Source organism: Rhamphochromis longiceps, linkage group LG6 (genome assembly GCF_057381845.1).
Source record: "Rhamphochromis longiceps isolate RC_006_pf linkage group LG6, R_longiceps_female_GT1.1, whole genome shotgun sequence".
Classification (NCBI taxonomy): domain Eukaryota; kingdom Metazoa; phylum Chordata; class Actinopteri; order Cichliformes; family Cichlidae; genus Rhamphochromis; species Rhamphochromis longiceps.
Window position 1 is genome coordinate 43792143 of NC_140562.1, and position 21235 is coordinate 43813377.

The 21235-nt window shown below is 41.8% G+C and overlaps 1 protein-coding gene across 1 annotated transcript; it reads left to right on the top strand.

Moving 5' to 3' along the window:
- The first annotated feature begins 2126 nt into the window (after positions 1–2126).
- On the top strand, positions 2127–16010 carry LOC146668853 (ribosomal protein S6 kinase beta-2-like). The gene is made up of 16 exons (XM_085410917.1): positions 2127–2318; positions 3528–3582; positions 4628–4665; positions 4756–4870; positions 5233–5301; positions 5419–5566; positions 5823–5880; positions 5959–6059; positions 6595–6685; positions 6792–6882; positions 8600–8707; positions 9942–10004; positions 10435–10512; positions 10747–10854; positions 10948–11060; positions 11809–16010. Exons 2-16 carry the CDS (start codon positions 3529–3531, stop codon positions 11984–11986), a joined length of 1413 nt encoding a protein of 470 aa, XP_085267043.1. The 5' UTR covers positions 2127–2318; position 3528; the 3' UTR covers positions 11987–16010.
- Positions 16011–21235: the final 5225 nt, after the last annotated feature.

Genomic DNA, 21235 nt, shown 5'->3' on the forward strand with positions numbered 1-21235 from the left:
ATGATGGATCTTACTTTTAAAAAATGTATTTTAATTCTAGATTTTTCGTTTTTTTCTTCTTAAATCTATTTTCTTGTGATCTAAGTTCAGTAGCCCACAATCAGACCCTGCAGAGGAAGTGAACAACCACAGTCTTTCCAGGTAACCTAAAAATGCTACCACGGTCTGCGATTGCAATTATTTTAGGTGCTCATCCTGTGGTGTGTCTCACTGATCTGCACCACCTGTTTTAAAGGTGCTGTATGAATAAAGAGTGATTGACTGAAGATTTACAGTAAACATAACAGAAACGGGGAAACAAGACAAACAGGGAGGAACAGGCAGGGAAATGCCATGAGACTAAAATATGAGAGGATTCAAAAAATGGGAACCAGAACCTTAACCTTACAAAAATGAAAACTTGGCGTCAGTAGTGCTTTGATATTGAAGCCTCACACGAATAGATTCACAATGAAAACAAAACAGGAACCCCAAATCTAAAATAACAAAAGCCCACGATGATTACTCGCCACCTCCCTGCACCCATATGTCATTTGCTTGCTAATTAATTTAATTTGACTAAAAAAATTAAAAGTAAGTTCAAAATGTCAGTGTTCAGATGATCCTGGTCCGTTACTTCTTCCAAAACAAACACAGCTTGATTAATACTAGGAAACACGTTAACGGATTTTGCCCACACTACACCCAAGCTGGAAAATTGCATTTCACCACAAGGTCACAAGTTTGACACTGCTACTGAAATGACTGATAAATGACCAACAACTGGGTAAAACTGGATGAAGGTGATTCTCAGGTAACTTCTTTCCCCATTTTTGACAGTTGTTTGTGATCCTCTCAGGAAACCTGTGGCTCAGAAACAAATGGGTCACTTTGTGGAAACCCAAATGATGACAGACAAAACTGCAGCTGAACAATAAATACATGAGGACGAAGAGAAGAAACAGACATTTCAAACTCACATGCTAAATGTACTATACTGTACTAATTCTGGCATAATCACCAACAAATTACAATAAAATCAAAAACTTTAATTTAAAAAAGTAAACAAAACAGTCCAGTTGCTGATATTTCAAACCCCTTATCTTTGCTATAGTAGTATTCTAATTACTATGAAAAGTACAAAACATTCACAGCACAAAACACTGTTACCACTAAAAAGGCACAGATGCATTCTTTTGAATTGACTAACTGAAGACAGGCACGTGTACGCTCCACAGCCACTTTATTAGGTACAACTTGCTAGTACCAACTTAGCCCTCTTTTTCCTCCAGAGCAGAATTAATTTGTCATGGCACTGATTCAACAAGGTGCTGGAACCATTCCTAAGAAATTTTGGCCCACACTGACATGACAGCATCACACAGTCATTGCATATTTGTCAGCTGTTCCTCCATGTTATGAATCTCCCGTTGGAAGCAGCCATGAGAGGATGGGTACAATGCGATCATAAAGACCATGGTCAGCAACAGTAATTGGGTAGACTGTGGAGTTTAAACACCAGTCAGTTGGTACTAAGGGGCCCAACATGTGCCAAGCAGTATCCCCCACACCATCACGCCACCAGCAGCCTGACCTGCTGATACAAGGCAGGATGGAGTGATGCTTTCATGTTGTTTACAAATCTGATCCCGATATCTGAATGTGGCAGTAGAAATCCAGAGTCATTAGACCCGGTAACCTTTCCCCCCCTTGTCTTCTATTTTATAGTTTTGGGAAATTGCAGTTTCCTGATCTTAGCTGACTAAAGTGTCACCTCAGGTGGACACTTGCTTTTGTAGCTCATCTGCATGAAGGCTTGATCTGCTATGCTTTGAGAGGTGTTCTTGATTGCAATGAGTGGTTATTTGAGTAACTCTCGCCTTCCCATTAATTCAAAACAATCATCAAGGTAGTTTCTCCACGAGAAGTACCACTCACTGGATATTTTTTCCTGTCAGAGCATTATCTGTAAACCCTAGAGATGTTTGTGTGGGAATATCCCAGCAGATCAGCAGTTTCTGAGCTACTCAGACAGGCTAAACATGAAAAACAATTATTGTTTTTCGCATTTTGATTTCCTGCTGCTACGAAACTCCAGTCCTGTAGATGGCAGTAAAGGCGGGTTAGTAACACACCGGTCATACACTCAATAAGCAGTAGAAGAAGAGTAGCGCGGCGTATGAGAGGAACCCAAACAGCTCTCTGTGGTTGTTTGTCCAGGTCAGTAAAATCTGACAAAGCAATGACAGCCACCGCTGGTTGTGCATAAAGCTGCTTGAAGAGAGAAAATCACCGTACAGAGAAAACCGAGCGTCCGCCGGATGACGGAGCGTCCCCAGGTGAGGCTAGTTAGCTTTAGCCTGTTCTCGGTGTTTTTATTTAGCCTGTCAAACCTGCTCGCAGCCTGACGTGTCACCGCACTGACAATTAAATGAAGTTAGTGACACTTTAAAGACTCTAAAAGACCATCTGTGGGACTAAAATCATCTCAGGGAAAGCTCAGCGCTTCTGTCACGGTAACACGTTTATTTGTTTCGGCTAACGTGGGAAGTGAATGAGCTCCGTCCCTGTTTTTTTTTTTTCCACGCCGAGGCTTCGTAGATCGAGTAAAATAAGACAGAATTCACGTGTCACATTTAACGGGTTTAAACTGAAGATCAGCCGCGTCGTAAGCGTTCACTTAGCCGGGCCGTGTTTTGCTCGGTGGAGCCTCAGCTAATGTTTGTTTGGTTCAGTATCTTTTGCGGTTATTCACACACGGCTTGGTGTTACAGCCAATCAGCTGCAGCAGAGTGAGACGAGGCTGGAGATAACTTCTGTTCTCTCCTTAATTATCAGCTGGTAAAACATGCTGGGTTTTGTGGTTCCGGTGTGTTGTGGTCCAGTTGGTTAAATTTGGAGTGCGCTCACAGTCTGAAGATGTGTTTGAACTGACTCAGCTGATGCTGTGTTTGAGTTACACGCTGAACAAGCACATTTTCAGAAACCTTTGAAATGAAGCTGCATTTTGGCTGTTAACCTTTCCTATTTGGGCACCTGGTATAGCAGAACATTCATTAATAAACGTGTGGATATCCAACCTGGGATTGGCAGTGTAATAACAGCAACAAAAGCACTGCTGAGTGAATTACAATGTTTTATTGATATTTAAAATCATTTAAAGTTTCCATCGGGTTATTTTGTTTTGCATAGTGTCATTTTTAGATTTTAGATCTGATTAATTTAGTCTAATCTGCCCTTCATGTTCGTCTGGTTATGCACCTCTGGACGGCTCCCAGTGCTGCTGTTAGGAAGTCACATCCTCATTAATGAATGAATAAATACATTTATTTATGTTCTGCAGAGTCACAGAACATTGCATTTTGTTTTCTTCCCAAATATAAAAGTATGTAAACCTGATTTCTGTACAAACCAGTATCCTACATAAATTTCCAGTTATGAATTTGCAGCAAAGTGTAGTTTTCACATTCTGCAAAAATGTTCCCGTGTTTGTAAGTAAAGTGAATTGAAACACAGCAGACTGTCTGACTGCACCGTCTTTGTTTCAGGATGGCAGGAGTGTTCGACATCGACTTGGAGACTGAGGACATCAGTGACACAGAGGTCTGCATTAAATGCTCATTATAGCCAAGCCAAATGAGAACAATGTGAAAAATGATCATGTTTTTATACGATAGTTTATTTATGTTGTGTAAATGTATTGTTAAGTTTTGATAAATGCTGTTTTTCTTTACTTTGTCTTCTGTAAATACTATAAACATACAAATTGTGAAATAATGACAAAATATGAAGTGCCACATGTAGGGTAAACAGGAAGTGACAGAAAATGATATACTTTTTGCATAAAATGTTGAAAGAAGATCACAGATTTGTAAAGCAGGTTTACCTTTTTTAATATATTCTGAAATTTAAATGACGAGATTAAAAGAAAGTACTATAACTAGGGGCTTTTATTTTGAAACTCCTGACACAATCATCCCAATAACTTTGTGTGAGTCACTGAAGGCTTTGTTTGGAAAGTAATGCATTCTTTTGAATTGACTAACTAGAGTTTTATTCTGAAAAACTAACCCTTTTATAGTAAACTGGGAGCATGGCTATTTCCTGTCCTTCTGCTTTGGGCTTTGTATGCTCTTATAGAAAGGGGACAACTCGATGGGTTGGCCATCTCATAGAATCTAACTCACCAGGTACCCAAAACTTCTGTTTGCACAGGGGAGCCAATCAGAAGACAGCCACTTTAAAAGGGGTGTTGCTAAAAAAGCTTTAAAGTTTTATTATTCCTTATTATTTTGCTGCTGTGTCACAGCTCTGAAGAATGTTGTGTGTTGTTGTTGTTGTTGGACCTTTTCACCATCTTGTGGTGCTACATGGCATTACATACCCGGCCCTATTTTAACTTCAGCTGATATCTCTCCAATACAATACACAGGCTTGTTTGACACAGCTGCTATTTTTCAGTTTTAGTTCGTCTTAGAAGGTGTGAAGTTTGGTCCAGAAGGCAGCAGGAGTCATCCATTTCAAAAGTCTATAATCTGAAATTCTTGACTATCAGCTCCTTTTATGCAGCCCTCATTTCGATTAAAAGTACCTTTGAAATATTGCAGCTCCATTTAACCCTGTTTGTCTTCTTTCTCCCTGTCTGTAGGATGATGTGTGTGACTTCACTGTCCCAGAACCAGAAAAGTAAGGCAGGTTTAACAGTGCATATAAAACATAAATAAATAATAACTGCTGATGCCAGTACCCATACTGGTTATTTTCTCCTCTGCCTAGTGCCCAGACGGAGGAGGTGGAGCTGACCAGTGAAAGTGTCAACAGGGACCGTGAGAGAGTCGGACCGGACTGCTTTGAGCTTCTTACTGTGCTGGGAAAAGGAGCTTATGGCAAAGTGTGTGTGTGTCTGTGTGCGCACATGTGACACTTCTTTAAGTAGCATGTTTCTTCAGCACAGACTTTTGGTTTTATGTATTCCTTCTTGATAACAGTAGATCAGAGTTTTACTGGTCCCTGTTACCTTTTATTACCTCTCTATACATTACTAGGTAGTCTAATCTGTGATCATACTCTTGGGGGAATTCCATCAACAAAATCTTCAAAAGGTTGCCCCCAATCGGGTTTGTTTAATAAAAAGGGCGCTCCGTTATTCACCACAGTGGGTCGCTGCCTTGATTTTTCAGATTTGATTTTTGAAACGTCCCACCTGATGCAACCACAGTCGTACAGCATCCTGCTGCTTTTCTTTCTCTGCAGGTTTTCCAAGTGAGGAAGGTTCAAGGGGCTCAGACAGGGAGAATTTTTGCCATGAAGGTCCTGAAAAAGGTACGTGGACGGATCCTGGATGCTGTTTCTCCTTCCTCGCATTGCACACTTTTCATTTTTTAGTTTGTCTCTGTCGTCATTATATCAAGCCCCCCTTCCACTCTTTGTCTCCTGCAGGCAAAGATAGTGTGCAACGCTAAAGACACGGCCCATACGCGAGCAGAGCGAGAGATCCTGGAGACGGTGAGGCACCCGTTCATCGTAGATCTGCTGTACGCCTTCCAGACTGGAGGAAAACTCTACCTCATCCTGGAGTGTCTGAGCGGTAAGCTGGAGGCAACATCCAGCTGTGGGGCAACGCATCTTTACCCTGACTTACCCGTCAGGTCCTTTTGTCAAAGGCATTTTACGGATTGGAGACACGATATGCATGTAGAAATATTCTTAACCTGCACCCAAAATACATGTCAAACAAAATCTATGTGACTGAAAATCCAGCCTCTGATATTTGTTATCATACCACGCTGTTCTGACATTATGTGAACTCTGTCTCATCCATGTGTTCTGCTGTTTATCCTCAGGAGGAGAGTTGTTCATGCAGCTGGAGAAGGAAGGCATCTTCATGGAGGACACTGCCTGGTATGCGCGTTTTGTTAATGATGCTGAAAACGGTTCACTGTTTAAGTAATGTTTAATGAAAATGTTGTGTATGCTTAGCTTCTATCTCGGAGAGATCACTCTGGCCCTCGGTCACCTCCACTCTAACGGGATTATTTATCGGGACCTGAAACCTGAAAACATCATGCTCAATCACCAAGGTGAGAGCACAAGTTTGCCTGAGAATGCACAAAATGCAGAAAAATGTAGAAATGTGGGGCACAGATTTCTTGGAGCCGCTGTTAGTACAATAACTGCACAGCAGTCATATTATTATGCAGATAAATGCTTTAAAAATGCTCTAACAGCACAACTGTGATGCAGAGTTCAGGGACTCTAGCAAGCTCAGATGCACCTGTCAGTCTAAGAGTTATGTTTGACTGACAGGAGGAATTATTCAAGCTTTAACACTTCATAACAAAACTGCTGAAATTGTATTAAGTTGGAAACTCTCCATAGAGGGTCTCATTTCTTATAGCTGCCTGTAAACGTGTTTATTTCTCCTGCACAGTCTCATATTTTAACTAACTTGGTTTTAAAGCGTGCCTCAAGTGGACACTAGCGGTACTGCAGGCATCATTTTGAATGAAGGTGGAGAAAAGAGGCAAATGTCTTGAATTCTAAACAGGATGTAATTGTACCTCAGGGAGTCGTTTATGCCTCATCTGAGTGCTTCAGTTTGGTTTTCTATTTAAGGACACATCAAGCTGACTGACTTTGGGCTCTGCAAAGAATCGATTCACGATGGATCCGTCACACACACCTTCTGCGGCACCATCGAGTACATGTGGGTAACACACACACCTAAACGTTACAGACTCCGAGGCTTCGGCTTTATAACCCATCACAAAAACGTTCACTCCCTCACTTTGTGTTTGCCTGTTTTCTTGCAGGGCTCCAGAGATCCTGACCAGGTCGGGTCACAACAGAGCGGTGGACTGGTGGAGCCTCGGGGCGCTCATGTACGATATGATGACTGGATCGGTAAGCTGGAGCCTGGAGTGTTTTTTAGGCTGATTGGCTGCTGTAGGGCTAAGCTGGCTTTTCTCTGTACCTCCTCCGAAAGCTCGCCTCAAAAAGAGGAAGCTTGCTTCTCTTTTTATGAAGAAGTGGTTGCTGCAGCCTAACAGAATAAAAGACTGCCCCCTGTGGCTAGTATCTGCAATCATTTTTCTTTTTTTAGTTTAGGGCGATAGATGGTGGTTTGGAAAAAGAGCGGCAGGTCAAAGAAGAGCTTTTACTGACCATCCAGAGAGCCTCGAGGTTTTCATGCTCCTTCCTGCAGTTTCAGTTTGTTTCTGTGGAGCCTTCAGGCCGTTTCTTAAAGTTTTGCTTTACAAAGATGAAGGCTGAAATCTATTTCACAACATCGGATTTTCTAGTCAAGGTATTTTATTTAAGAGTGAAAGTAGTAAATCAAGTGTGTGCTCCAAACACCCTAAGGGAGAATATTTATTTCCTCAGCTCCACAATACTTCAGCTAAAATGGTTATTAAAAACAAAGTGGTGGTTGGACAGAGAATTTCTACAAGCGATGGATTCACGCCTCTGTCCACAAAACTTGGATTGCTGGAGCTACGTCTCAACTGCCTGTCAGCAGCAGCAGTATAAATATGATCAGAAGGTTCAAAGAACAGGCTTCCCAGATTCACAGTCATCTCCTCATATGTTTCAGTCAGCTTTCAGTGCAGCTGCAGGTTTTCAATCAATCATCAGAAGTCCTGCGATGACCTCTGCAGAGAGCAAAAATAAACTTGTTTCAGGTTCACCTGAATTTTGTGATAACGGCTGGCTCTCTGGATACGACCGAGCTGTTTTCAGTTGAACTGTCCACAGTTTCCGGGAGCGAGGAGGAGCGAGACCAGGAGTCTACTCGTGCTTTTGTTCCCTCGCATTCATGAGGTTGTGCACCATCAGTTGAGCCTGTGAGCACGTCCTGATGCATCAGCATTCAGAGGAAATGGCCTCAACCTTGCCATCTTGTGCCAGCACATGCAAATAACAACTCGTCACTTGAGCTCTTCCTCTGATTTGGCTCACCGTGACATCATCCACTTCCCAGAAAATGAAAATCAAGTTAAAGGATCTCTGTTTTAGCACAGCATGCACAATGTGGAGGCACAAGTGCAAGAACAGCACTTCCAGTAGAAGCTCTGAAAATAGCAGCCGAGCTGAAAACGGTCCAGAAGTGCGCGAGACGATGAGCCTGTACCTGATTTAAATTTGTCCTCAGCTTCTTGGAAGTCCGGTTATTAAGCAGTGACATCTTGATGGTGAGCATTTGGACTGTGACGAGACAGTCAGACATTTTTGTTCATCAAATGTTCAGAAGTAACAAAAAATGCAGGATCTCAGACTCCTTGTGTTTGCTGTTCAGATCAGTTGTGCTCCCCTAGTTTTCCTACAGAGGGCCGTACTGGTCCAGGAAAAAAATCCACCAGTATGTCAGAACAGCAACATGTAAACTTGAATTCCACATCAAACGAGGAAAAAGTCACAGGAGGCCAAACTGGTGGTGCAGGCTGACAGTTGCAGTGTTATTTCCCACCAGTGGGCTCCCCTGTTCTTCCTCAGTTTAGCCACCCTGCTGCATTTAGGGTCAGGCTGGGATGGAGTGACTTCTGTGCCCACAGAATCGATTAACAAGCAGTTTTAATGTCTTGTTAGTAACCGCTGACTGACTCCCGTACTCTGTTTTCAGCCTCCGTTCACGGCGGAAAACAGGAAGAAGACCATCGATAAGATCTTGAAGTGTAAACTCAGCCTGCCGCCGTACCTGACAATCGATGCCAGAGACCTCGTCAAAAAGGTGCGTAGCACAAAGTGACATGAAACACGGTGCAGCTGTGCTTGTCCTTCTGTGCATTTTAAAGCTTAAATGTACTTTTTGAAGTTTTCTCCAGTGAACTAAGAGAAAACACATCAAACATCCAGGGTAGCAAACTCGTTTCTGTCCCTTCACAGTTTTTAAACTGGTATCTCATCAACTCCCAGTTGGTTACACAAATAAATCATGCTAAAGAAAAGCAAGGTTTTGGCTTTAGATTGTGCCACTTGGAGTGGGTTTCAAATGTTTTTCAGCCCAGTTATTTTTGCTTTTTTAAAATAATGCATCGTGGCTCCTGGTCTGGTTTGTACACATATGAGTAATTGCTGTTCGTGGATTCGGTGTCAGATCAATGATTCTTAAGAATTAGTCGGGGCTCGCCTCCTGCCAGCAGCCTCCCTCCTTCACGTCTGCCAAGAGAAGCTGGCTGTCCGTCTTCTCAGCGTGCGGTGGAGACTTTACTGCCCTTCCCAGTCACACATCTCAGTGTAGCGCTCTCCTTTCTGTGCCAAAATAAAATCAATGTAGGAAACAGTCCAGGGAACACTCAGTAAGCAGATGGTTTTAAACATGTCCAGATTTTTCTCTGGAACATTTAACTTTATATATATTTATCGTAAAAGTTTTGAGTCCAGGCCATTAGTCAAGTTCACCTTTAACTTTCACAAAACTTTGTTTTGTACGCAGCACCCGGATGTTTTGCTTGGGTTTTCTTCTGCACAGATACTTTCAGTGGATGTTTCTTCCACCGTTCTCCTTCATCTGGTCATCTGACACCTTAAAGCAACATAAAAACTTTGCAAAGGGACCAAATGAATGACTTTAGTTTCAGTGATTTTAGTCAAAAAACCTGCAAAAGCCAGATTTTTGTGGCTGGAAAAGTTTTGAAAAGTCATGCTAATTATCTGACAAATACTTTCAGTCACAAGTTGCTCAAAATCAGTTAATTTTACATTAAAGTTGTTTGTTCTTCACATAATAACTGCTAGCATTGAATGAAAATGTTTTCTTATAAGTGAACGTTGCTGTAGAGTCTTTGCCTTACATTACAAAGCTCCTTGAGGTAACTGCTGTTGTGATTTGGTGTTATATGAATGTAGAGGTTAGAAAGAGTAAAACCTGAAAACGTGTTTGAGTAATTATTTCAGGCTCAGGGTTTTAGACACACAGTTATCTCCCTGCATGGTGACACGCCCCACTCTTATCTGTTTTTCAGCTGTTGAAGAAAAACCCAGCCCAAAGACTTGGCTCCAGTAAAGCAGACTGTGCTGACATCCAGGTAACTAACTGTGATGCTTCCTGTGTGAGCTACAACACAGGAAACGCTCTGAAATACCTGCAGACTGTTCATCGTTTAGACTAAATCTGTACGGAAATCAATCTGATGTACAGTGTTTTCTCTGAATCAGACTGTGTGTGTGAATACATGTAAAGCAAAGATGTGCTGGTACAAGATGTGCAGGGAAAAATAAGTGTAGATTGAAATCAAAGACACTTGACGTGGGTCAAAGATGTAGAGGTCAAAATGATTCCATTTAAATGAGATGTGGTTTTAGATTAAGGGCCACACCTCTGATCACGGCTCATATGATGGGAATATTCCACACTGCTAAACCAAAGCAGACGCTTTAAAACAAAAGGGAGCTGAACTCGTGGCGTTCCCCCGAGAACACAAGAATCTAAGAACAGGTCCTTTTGTTACTTTACAGAAACACGCCTTCTTTAAACACGTTAACTGGGACGAGCTGCTGCATAAGAGACTGGAGCCGCCGTATAAGCCACAGCTGGTAGGGCACTGTTTCTTATTCAAGTTAATCTATTCCTTTTATTTATTCAAAGCCAGAGGAGTTGATTCAGCAGTCTCTACTCCCTTTTTTCTTTAAATTAACTTCTCTTCCCATCTACCTCCTGCTGCGTGTTTCTCTTTGATGTTCCCAGACCGCTCGATGCCTTTGTCTTACCTTCACACCAACTTATACCTTTTATTAATTGCTCATTCTTTTCTCTCTGCGTATGTGCAGCAGTCGGATGAGGACGTGAGCCAGTTTGACACCAGGTTTACCAGACAGACGCCCGTGGACAGTCCGGATGATACTTCGCTCAGCCACAGCGCAGAGCTCGCCTTCGCTGTGAGATTATCCTCCTCATCAGACTTCTTTTCTGTCCGCTACATAATGAAGCCTCAGATAGTCAAAGGCTCTTCGCTCGTCTGCTGTTTTTAGGGTTTCACATACGTGGCTCCATCGGTCCTCGAGAGTCTAAAGGAAGGCTTCTCATTCGAACCCCGAGCGAGAAACGTACGCCGACACAACAGCAGCCCACGCACGCCCATCAGGTAACGCAAAGAAAGACACTTCTGTGAGTCTGTATTCAAGAGAAACGGTCCAAAAACTTTAGTTCATGGTCCTCACAGCTCAATCCCTAGTTGTGACTGAGCTCCAGAATATCTGCCTGGAAGCGTTTCAGTATGCGGTGCTGGGACTTCTTTCTAAAAGGACTTTGACTATAGCCAACATGTTTACTTATTTAATTTTTAAGCTGAAAGTTCTTCAGCCTGAGATGTTGAAAGTGAATTTCTTTAAGTTTTTTCATGTTAACTGAGTCTACAGTCACTACATGTACTCTGCAGGACTTTTATTTAAACTAGTCTGAGATATTTTTAGTTTTCCAAATGTGTCCATCACCACACCGGGAACAAAGACACATTTTTATGAAACATTTGGGTTGCATTATCGGATCCTTTGGTAGGCCAGCACTGGCCCCTGGGAACTTTTTAAACCAGGAAAGTAAGAGTCTTGAGAATAAACGTCTCTGTTGTCCTAGCCAAGATAGGCAGCTGTGAACTGACATGAGAGAAAGTGAAGTACAGTGCCACTGACACTGAAATTACAAGATTACAGGGTAAGAGTCGGACAGTGTGAGAGCTGCAGTCCAGCTCAGAAGAGTGCAAATCCTCCCACTGGGAAGAATTAGAGGAATGACTTCTTGCAAACTTTGGGAGATCATCCAAAATAAGCTTGTTTATCCTTCCTGCTCTCATGTTAATAATAACTTGACCATTATTTTTTTTTCTTTTCTTTCAGTCCTTTAAAATTTTCCCCCGCTGGGCCGTTCAAGTCCAGCCTCGACGGAGAGCCAGACCCTTTCTCTCCGATGTCTCCACCGACAGCGGCAGCTCCGATGTCGAAGGAAAACGGAGCCGCCAGTCAGCCAATCAAAACCCCTGCGAGGAACAAGAAGCTGAAAGGACATCGGAGATGAGGAGGAGCTCCTCAAAGAACGAGCCTTGGTCAGATTAACATGTAGTTTAGTCGTGCTGAGGAACACGAGTTGGAGTGTTGTGGTTTTTCTTTAACTACGAGGCTCCCGAGAAGCCAAAATCATCCATGGGAAGCCTTCAGTTTGCGTTTTTGTTTCATTTTTAACTTTCATCTCACCTCACATTTAAAATATATATATATTCGGATACAGTGCTGCTGCTACTGTCCAGCACTTTTATTTATTTCTCATTCTTTTCAAAGCTTTAGTTTACAGCCTCGGTATATCTGCAACTGTATTTCTGTCACGCTGTGCCACTAATCTCTGGGAAACAAAAGTCCCACTGGAAAGAGCTCAATAGCCACTAATTCTCCTCAACAAGGTCAGCTAAATGACTGATGGTAACAGAGTTTACCGTCTTGTATGACCGCCAGTGTGATCTCAGCAAAGGGAAGCTGGGATATAAAGTTTTGGGGGGTTTAATTAGGTAATCAGCTTTTAATTAGTTCATCAGAGTTTGGGCGAAGAGGTCGGCTATCACAGGCTGACGTTTTAATTAGCGGGCTGATGAACGATCACATGATCGAAGGTAGAAATTGACCTTCAGCCATCGTCGAGGCAGCAGGTTGGTAACTTCAGGCCAAAGCCGTAGGATTGGGGCGGGTCAGACATGAGATGATGTGTTTGTGAATGTCTCCGAGTCTTTCTGAGCAGCTTCATGTTCACTGCCAAAGGTGTTCAGACACATACTGTCCTCGTATCTCACCGCAGTAGGGTGAAGTGCTTTATTTATTTGGTTTGCCGGGAAGGTCGTAACCAATCATCAGAAAATAAGAGCTTAGCAGTCAGTGCAATGTACAGTGGAAGCAGTGTGCTAAACATGGTGCTCTCAGACGACAAAAACCTTGTATAAAAATAATATTTTTGGGTTAACTGAACAAAATATTTTTACATATGAATTGTAATAAAAGGTGTTTTTGCCTGTCGTGCTCAGAAAAACAGTAATTCAGCACCGGAGGGGATCACACAAGTTACATGTTCATCTGATGTTACAGCTGTTTGATTTCCCTCTTTTCTTTGAAATAACGGGACATCAGGAAAATGACAAACCTGCGTGAGCATTAAAGCTACTTATTTTAAAGCTTTGTAAGTGTAAACACGCGCTGAGTCGATGTCCAAAGCTGGTGTTAGAGAGATCAGCTGAAGCTAAACAAAGGATGGGCTGTACCTTCATATAAGCCAGTCTGTACCACGAGTTGGTGAAGTGAGTCACCAGGGAAGTCATTAACATAACAAGCACAGATTAAATGCCGCCCCCGTGTTGGGAAACGTATAAAAAGTACCTTTAAGGAGCTCAGACAGCTCTTTAAAGCAGCCGAGCAGGAACTGCAAGTGCAAATATTTCAAACAAATTAGGAAAATAAATGGAGAGCTTTAAACTGGACCTACTCTGCTCTGTTATATCTATAAACTCTTAAAATGGTGAATTATTGTACCAAACATCATCTAAGTGTGAAAAAGTTTCACACAGTTCTTTCTACGCTTCATGTCACAGACACGGGATATACCTAATATGGTCATATTATAAAAGCCCCGCCCAGCTGGTGTTCAGACCAATTAGAATAAAGTCACCCTTAAAGGGGGAGGATGAACTCAGAGGCTGAACAAAGGCCCACAAAAAGATAAGGATTATTTTGAACTGTGAATCATGCAAAGCTACTCTGGTAGAGTCCAAGAATAAATAACTATGGAGCAGAATAAGTCCACTTTAAACTATCGTCCTACTCCAGTAAGGTATACAGGTGGACGCCTAACAGACTTGATGTATTTGTTTTCTGGATCGTTGATTCACTTTAACACTTCAGCCTGGTTTACCGCAGAGTCGAATGTATTTCACCAGCTGTAAATTTTCCTTTGCACCTTCTAAAAAGCTAAAGTGATCAGCGTTACATCAGCATATGCTTTTGAAAGTTATCATATGAATAAATGTAGATACCATGAAGTTATTGCTGTATTTCCAGCATCTTCACTAACCCAGTTTTCTATGTCAGTGCCATGCATGCTGAGTGGAGGATGAATACTAAAGATTTTCTACCTCCTCGTCTTCTCAAGCGCGTCTTAGCTGAGTGACAGTATCTGTTTTGTACAGACTTTTGTGATTATCAGAGGATGACTCTTACTGACTCTAATGTTTCGTTGTTTCTGCTCTAATCTCACCACGAGATTCACATTTGAGGTTTTGAGGTAAAATAACTTCCATCTCAGGATGAACTGCTCAGTGTTTGATAACTTTTTGATTCTGTATTGTGATGTGACCCACTGGTTAGCAAAGTCCTGCCTCACGCTTTGCTGTTGCTATCTGAGAGAGTGGGGAGGGAGAGACTGAGGGCGGCTGTAGGCTCGTACGCTCCGTCGTCCTTCTGGACTCTGTGTGTTCACAAAAGTAGCGTCACGTTCTTTCAATGAATTTAAAACAAGCGCGTGTGGCCGTAAACTCATCGGCAAAGAGTTTGCAAAAGAGCTCGGGTGAGACAGACGTGGACTTTTACACAATCAGACGTCTTTCCACAGCCACAGGAGTCGCCCCCTACTGGACAATAAAAGGGATGCAGATTTAAGGCTTTACTTTTTGTACCCAAAAGGTACATCGATCTTTATATACAGTCTATGACTGAGTGCCACTATAGATAAATATATCCAGCACTTTGGCTTGTGCACTACTATCAGCCACGGTTCTGTTATTTTTGCAGCGATCAGGTAAGAATGCTGAGCACTGTTATCATGTTAGCACTACCTCAAAACTGCTGCACTGAAAATTTGTGGTCTTATTAAAAAAAAAAAGTAGCCCAGGGAAATTAACATGGAAGCACCACAACGTGCAGTTCCTCTAATGTCCACCAGAGGCTCCAGCAGTGAGTCAGTCCCCACAGACGCCCATGTTAAAATATCCGTTTACAGCCTGCAACAAAAACACGGTTTAGGTCTCCATGGCCAGTTTCCCCTTACAGAACAACTGTACACAAAGTGAATTTCACTTGTTTATATCACATTAAGGCCTAAAGTTTGCATTATTAGGGGTGTGGCCTCTTTGAAAAGAGCTGAAGCTGCTATCGCTAACTATCATCGCGTCAGCTAACTGGAGTTCCTGACTGGAACTCTTTGTGGTGTTGGTTCCTTTTGGCGCATTTTTGAATGCGTTTCTCTAACAAACATGACTCGCTGTGCAGTCGTACCAATCATGGTCCAGGAAGTCGGTGTTTCAGCTTTGGGGGAAATTCTTGTACTTTTTTAAGTCTGTCATTTGCATGAATTGGCAGATATCTGAATCCATCAGTTTATTGATGCACATTAAATAAAGTAGCTGTAGCTTGTCACTCCACTCTCTCATCCAGATGTGGTCACTTCTGGCTCCCAAAAAAAATAAATGGTAGAGGCCATAGTGCGCCTGAAAAAAACTGAGCTGATGGAGTTAAATAATGATGGATTTCAAGCTTGTATGTTTTCTGTTTATTCATATGATTGAACTCTGTTATTATTATTATTTTTTAATTAATTAATTTTGTCAAAGGGAAGATTCCTGTGTTCACGCTCCTGTTCGCAGGAAACGAGCCCGGCAGTCCTCCTGCTCTCTCCTGCAGCCTTTCTTTCATTAACACTGGACACAGTCTGCATGCACAGCCTGTGCTACAGCTGAGGAACTCCTCACACTGCAGCTTGTTACTGCAGCAGCACGGTGATAAACGAACTCATGATAAAATTTGCATTTAGGCTGCAAAACCAATCTTTGCTTTCAGTTTTTGTGTATTTATTTACATAATGAATAATTACAGTGTGATACAGAGATATGTTGGTGTGAGCAGGAGTCTGTGGAATTTGAAAATGTATATTCTGAAAAATTGAATTGAGGAAAACAGAATGGAGTGGATTATACCTTATTTTGTCATATTTGCTTATGTTTTTTTCTTTTGGTCGTGTGTTCTTTCTTCAAACTGATGAATGTGTTCAAAATAAAATGAGTTGCTGAGTTGTTCTTCTGAGATCTTAATGGACATTCAGCAGTTTTGTGGTTTCAGATATTCAGATTTATTCAGCGTATCGAGCACTAAAGCTAAGAGAAATGTTTTTACTCAAAGAGTGCTTAGCGCTTCCTTTTTCAACGACAAGCTTTAAAGAAATTCACATATTTGATCTCGACGGATCGATAACAAACAACTGGCAGCACCTGTTTCCTGTAAAGGCCGACAGCATACACCCTCGCCTCCTTGTTAGCACAAATATCTCTCGTGGCAGCAGCTCAAAGCATTTAGGCACGTAGACTTGATCGAGGTGACCTGCTGAAGTTTAACCTAAGCATGAGAAGGTGGTAAAAATGTGATCTAAGGGACTTTGAAAGATGGACAGACTGGTCCGAGTAGTCCCACATAACCCACACAAAAAGAAAATATCCAGTAAGCAGCAGTTCTCTGAGAGAAAATGGCCCGTTGATGCCAGAGGTCAGAGGAGAATAGACGCACTGCTTTTAGAAAGGTAACAGTAACTCAGATGACCAAAGTGTGAACACAACACGTCAAACCTTGAAGGACTAAAGCAGCAGAAGGTTTCTGCTGTGCGTTTCAGACAGTAGGGTCAGAATTAGGTGTAAACAGCATGAAAACATGGATCCGGCCTGCCTTGTGTCAAATGTTCAGGATGCTGGTGGTGTGATGGTGTGGGGGACTTTTCTTGGCACACTTTGGGCCACTTAGTACCAACGGAGCCTTGTATAAACACCACAGGCTACCTGAGTGCTGTTGCTGGCCATATCCACCTTCTGATGACTGTTTCCAGACTAACAGTATGCCACAAATCACTCAAATGACTTCATGTTTTCAACTCGTTCTGTGTGTTTTTCTTTCTGTGGAGCATTTTGTAACTTCAGGGTCTCCACATCTGCCTCCATCTCTCCCTAGCATCTCTCTGCATGTCCGGCTTCACTACATCTGTTTTTTCTTCTCCAAGGTCTTGTCCACTATATCAACTGTCCTTCCTCTGCACAGGTCCAAACCATCGCAGCCTCTGTCTCCAGACCTGAGCCGTCTAATCTTGTCCATCCTGGTCACTCCCAGTGAAAATCTTAGCCCAGTTAGAAGTTTCCAAACCTCTAACTTTATTGTTATTGAGCCAAGTTTACCCACTTTTTAAAACCCCTTTCTCTGTTTTCTTGGCTACCAGCGTTTATTTCTGATCCTCTGTTATAAATATAAAACTGATGCACTTGGTTTCAGGGTAATTTTAACTTTAGATTGTGACTCCTGGTGTGGGTGTAAAATTGATTTAGTTGATTTTTTTACAGAAAATATCTGAAAATATCTCCTGCACTTATGAAGTCATAAAGCCTCAGAAATGTTGGTAAAAGTAATAAGCATAACATTTGAGCCACCCCTGGGGACTCTGTGGGCTTTTACTCTGAAAATATTCATAGTATGAAGATAAAATATTGCATGACTACATTAAATATAAAGAGGTTATTATACCAAATACTGAAAAGATGTAAAAATGGTGTGTGTGTCGGTCAGATGACGTGGGCACAATCAGAAGAAACATTTGTTCACAGAGTTGCTATCGTTTGGTAATTTAAAAGAAAGTTGGGACTAATTAAAGCAGCACGCCATCAGGAAGCATCATCAACAAAACAAGTGTGTTAGGAGTTAACACAGATAATTAAGGAAACAGGCTGTTATCCTGGACGGGTGCCTCTTTAACAAGATAGTCTGTACATTTAATTAGATGTTCAACTTTTTCTTTAATAGAGAACTTCTTTAACTGCCACTGCAGTGGGTTTTCACCGTGGCTCAGGGAAATGTCAGCACTTTGTTTACCTCTTGTTTGGTTTTGGCCCTCCGTATTAATTCAATTCAATTTTATTTATATAGCGCCAAATCACAACAAAAGTCGCCTCAAGGCGCTTCATGATACAGTGAAAAACCCAACAATCATATGACCCCTATGAGCAGCACTTTGGGGACAGTGGGAAGGAAAAACTCCCTTTTAACAGGAAGAAACCTCCAGCAGAACCAGGCTCAGGGAGGGGCGGGGCCATGTGCTGTGATTGGTTGGGGTGAGAGAAGGAAGACAGGATAAAGACATGCTGTGGAAGAGAGACAGAGGTTAATAACAAGTATGATTCAATGCAGAGAGGTCTGTTAATACATAGTGAGTGAGAAAGGTGACTGGAAAGGAAAAACTCAATGCATCATGGGAATCCCCCGGCAGCCTACGTCTATTGCAGAATAACTAAGGGAGGATTCAGGGTCACCTGGTCCAGCCCTAACTATATGCTTTAGCAAAAAGGAAAGTTAGAAAGTTTGAAGCCTAATCTTGAAAGTAGAGATAGTGTCTGTCTCCTAAATCCAAACTGGAAGCTGGTTCCACAGAAGAGGGGCCTGAAAACTGAAGGCTCTGCCTCCCATTCTACTTTTAAATACTCTAGGAACAACAAGTAGGCCTGCAGAGCGAGAGCGAAGTGCTCTAATAGGGTGATATGGTACTACAAGGTCATTAAGATCAGATTGGGCCTGATTATTTAAGACCTTGTATGTGAGGAGCAGGATTTTGAATTCTGGATTTAACAGGAAGCCAAAGCAGGAGAAATCTGCTCTCTTTCTAGTCCCTGTCAGGACTCTTGCTGCAGCATTTTGGATTAACTGAAGGCTTTTCAGCAAATTTTTGGACATCCTGATAATAATGTAATGAATTACACTATTAGTACATCTGTTTATTTGATACACTTCAAATACAAAGCAATTAAATCTTTTCCCAACATAATTAATTCAAGCACCAGCCATTTGTTCTATTTCCTTTTCAATAAGGCAGCTGAATTTGTGAGTCATTGTGATCTTTAGCGAGTAGTTATTGCCTCATTTAGCTCATTTCCAGCAGCCGCAGTCGGCGTGTGCAAAAAGGCAAAACAAAATAATCCAGTGAAAACCTCTCGTCATTGTCATCTGTGAGCTTTTGTCCCGTTCTTCCTCATGTTCAAAAACTGTACTCGGGACACCTTCATAGTGATCCTGTTACCTATCCAGGTGTCTCCATGGATGAGCTTCTCATTTTTTAGACACTAGCCTCCAAAAAGTATTCAGTCACTATTCTCAGCCTCTCTGTTTCTTTCACTGGCACTATTTATGTTCAGCAAGTCTTTAAGCTCAGTGTTGATGACCTGGCGATGTCCCAGACACCAAATATCTGAGCAGTTCAGAAAAGAAGCGCTCTCAGCCCGACTCAGATAAGATAAGTACGTCTCCAACAGGTAGGGCAGTCATATATGACCGCTAGCCCAACTTTACTAACCCTTCAAACATGCTGCATCGTTCAGAGCTTTAGAAATCCTTCAGTCAGATTTGGTACTGTATGGTTTTCATCTGTTGATAGATGAACCTGCAAGCTAACCTCCTGCTAACTGGGCTAAACCTCATAAATTGTCTTTTTAATGGATGCTCGAATGTTAAACTTCAGCTACACATCATTTTATTGGAAAGTTTTTAACCCTCTGTGTTTGATATTCTGAACCAAAGGAGCACCTGGACCTGGAAATGGCTAAAAATGTCACACCTAGCAAACAGCTGCAGGACAGTTCTTTTTAAAAGGGGGTTCTTCCTTCCCACAGTCACCAGGTGTTGCTCATAAGGGTTCCCTTTCAAATATTGTATGTCGCCTACATGATGTTCTTCCTGTCACAGCCTAAGAAAGGGTTTGACTTTCTGTATGTTTAATCATACATCACCATGAAGTCATCTGGTGTCCTCCCTGTTCTGCTGCAGATTGTCTCCTCTGCTGCTTCAGGCATGTCCCCAAAGACAGATACCACCTTAATGAACGCATTTAAAGGCAAAAAACGATCACGTGACTGATGACTGTCTGGGTCATTTTCTGAAAAATCTTTCGGTGCCTCCTTGAAAATATTGGCTTATAATGCTGAAAACCATTTCCCTGGTTCCATTCTTTGTGTTTTTGGTCATGTTTTGATTTATATTTCAAACTAGTTCCCACTCAGCTGAAAAAAAATTGCAGTTATGGGGATGCTGTGGTTTTCCTCCAGGGCTGGTAGGATTGGATTGATGGGTCCTGGTCCTCCCACAACAGCTGGAACAGCGAGTCCCGAAACAACACCAGCCTCTGCTTAATGCTCAGTCCTAGTGGTAGGAAAGCCCACACACGGGGGACCTTAATAATACACAGCAGGTTTCACAAACGTCATCAGTAAGTTGGCCGGTGGCCTGCAGCCAGTCAGAAAGAGAGCACATTAATGGCTCTGAGGACATTTTAGCTCGTTTTATTTTTTAACCTCTGCAGGAAGCTCCTTGTAGCTGAGGTGCAATACTGCAATATGACCAGCCGGGGGCACTACGCAGCTTCTGCAGTTTTAGCAGATCGTCTATGGCACAGAAGGAAAAAAGTGAGATATTTGACATTTGCTCTCGTTTAGCTGTATTGTCTAACTGAAAAATATGTTTACACAGTTTTCTAGTAATTTTATTCTAAAGTTAAAGAAAAAAAGTATTTCTTTTGTTCCAGCTTCATGCCTTTCCCCCCTCTTTTCACCTTTTCCCCATTAATCCTTTCGTTTCTATCTGGTAAAAGACATGTAATTTCCTTTATTCTGCTGAGATATAAATGCTGGAAAATTAACGTGCTACTGCAATCAAATCATTAGAAGAAAGCCGATGTATGATGATGACTTGCTTAAGTAAAGACGAAAATTTAAAAAAAAAACCCCCAAAAAAACCAACAACAACAAAAAGGTAAAAAATTACCCAGTAGAGAAAGATTAAGTAAAATAATGGTTCTTAATCTTAATAAAGTACAGGAAAACACTGAATATAACTGCCCATGAAGTAAATTCAAGAAAGAAAAGACTCCACAAAAATAAGATGACTTTAAAGCGTCTCAGAGTGTAAGGTGCAGTGTGCAGTGAAAGCACCAATAAAGACCTGTTCTGTATCAGTTTTTTTACTGATGGATTTATTTATTTGTTTGTTGCAGCACAAAAACAGGACATGATGCTAGTTTCTGGTTCTGTACGTACAGAATAGAAACAGTTGTGCAGATTAGCACCAGAGCTGATGCAGAACAGTCATTTCATTCAATCCCATTCAGCCTGCAGTCGGTGAAGTTCATGAAATAGTCCTAAAGTCATTTTTTGCACCTGCTGCCAGAAGAAAAAGCCCACAGAGGACTATTTTAATTACTAACTATTACAGATTTTTTTATTAT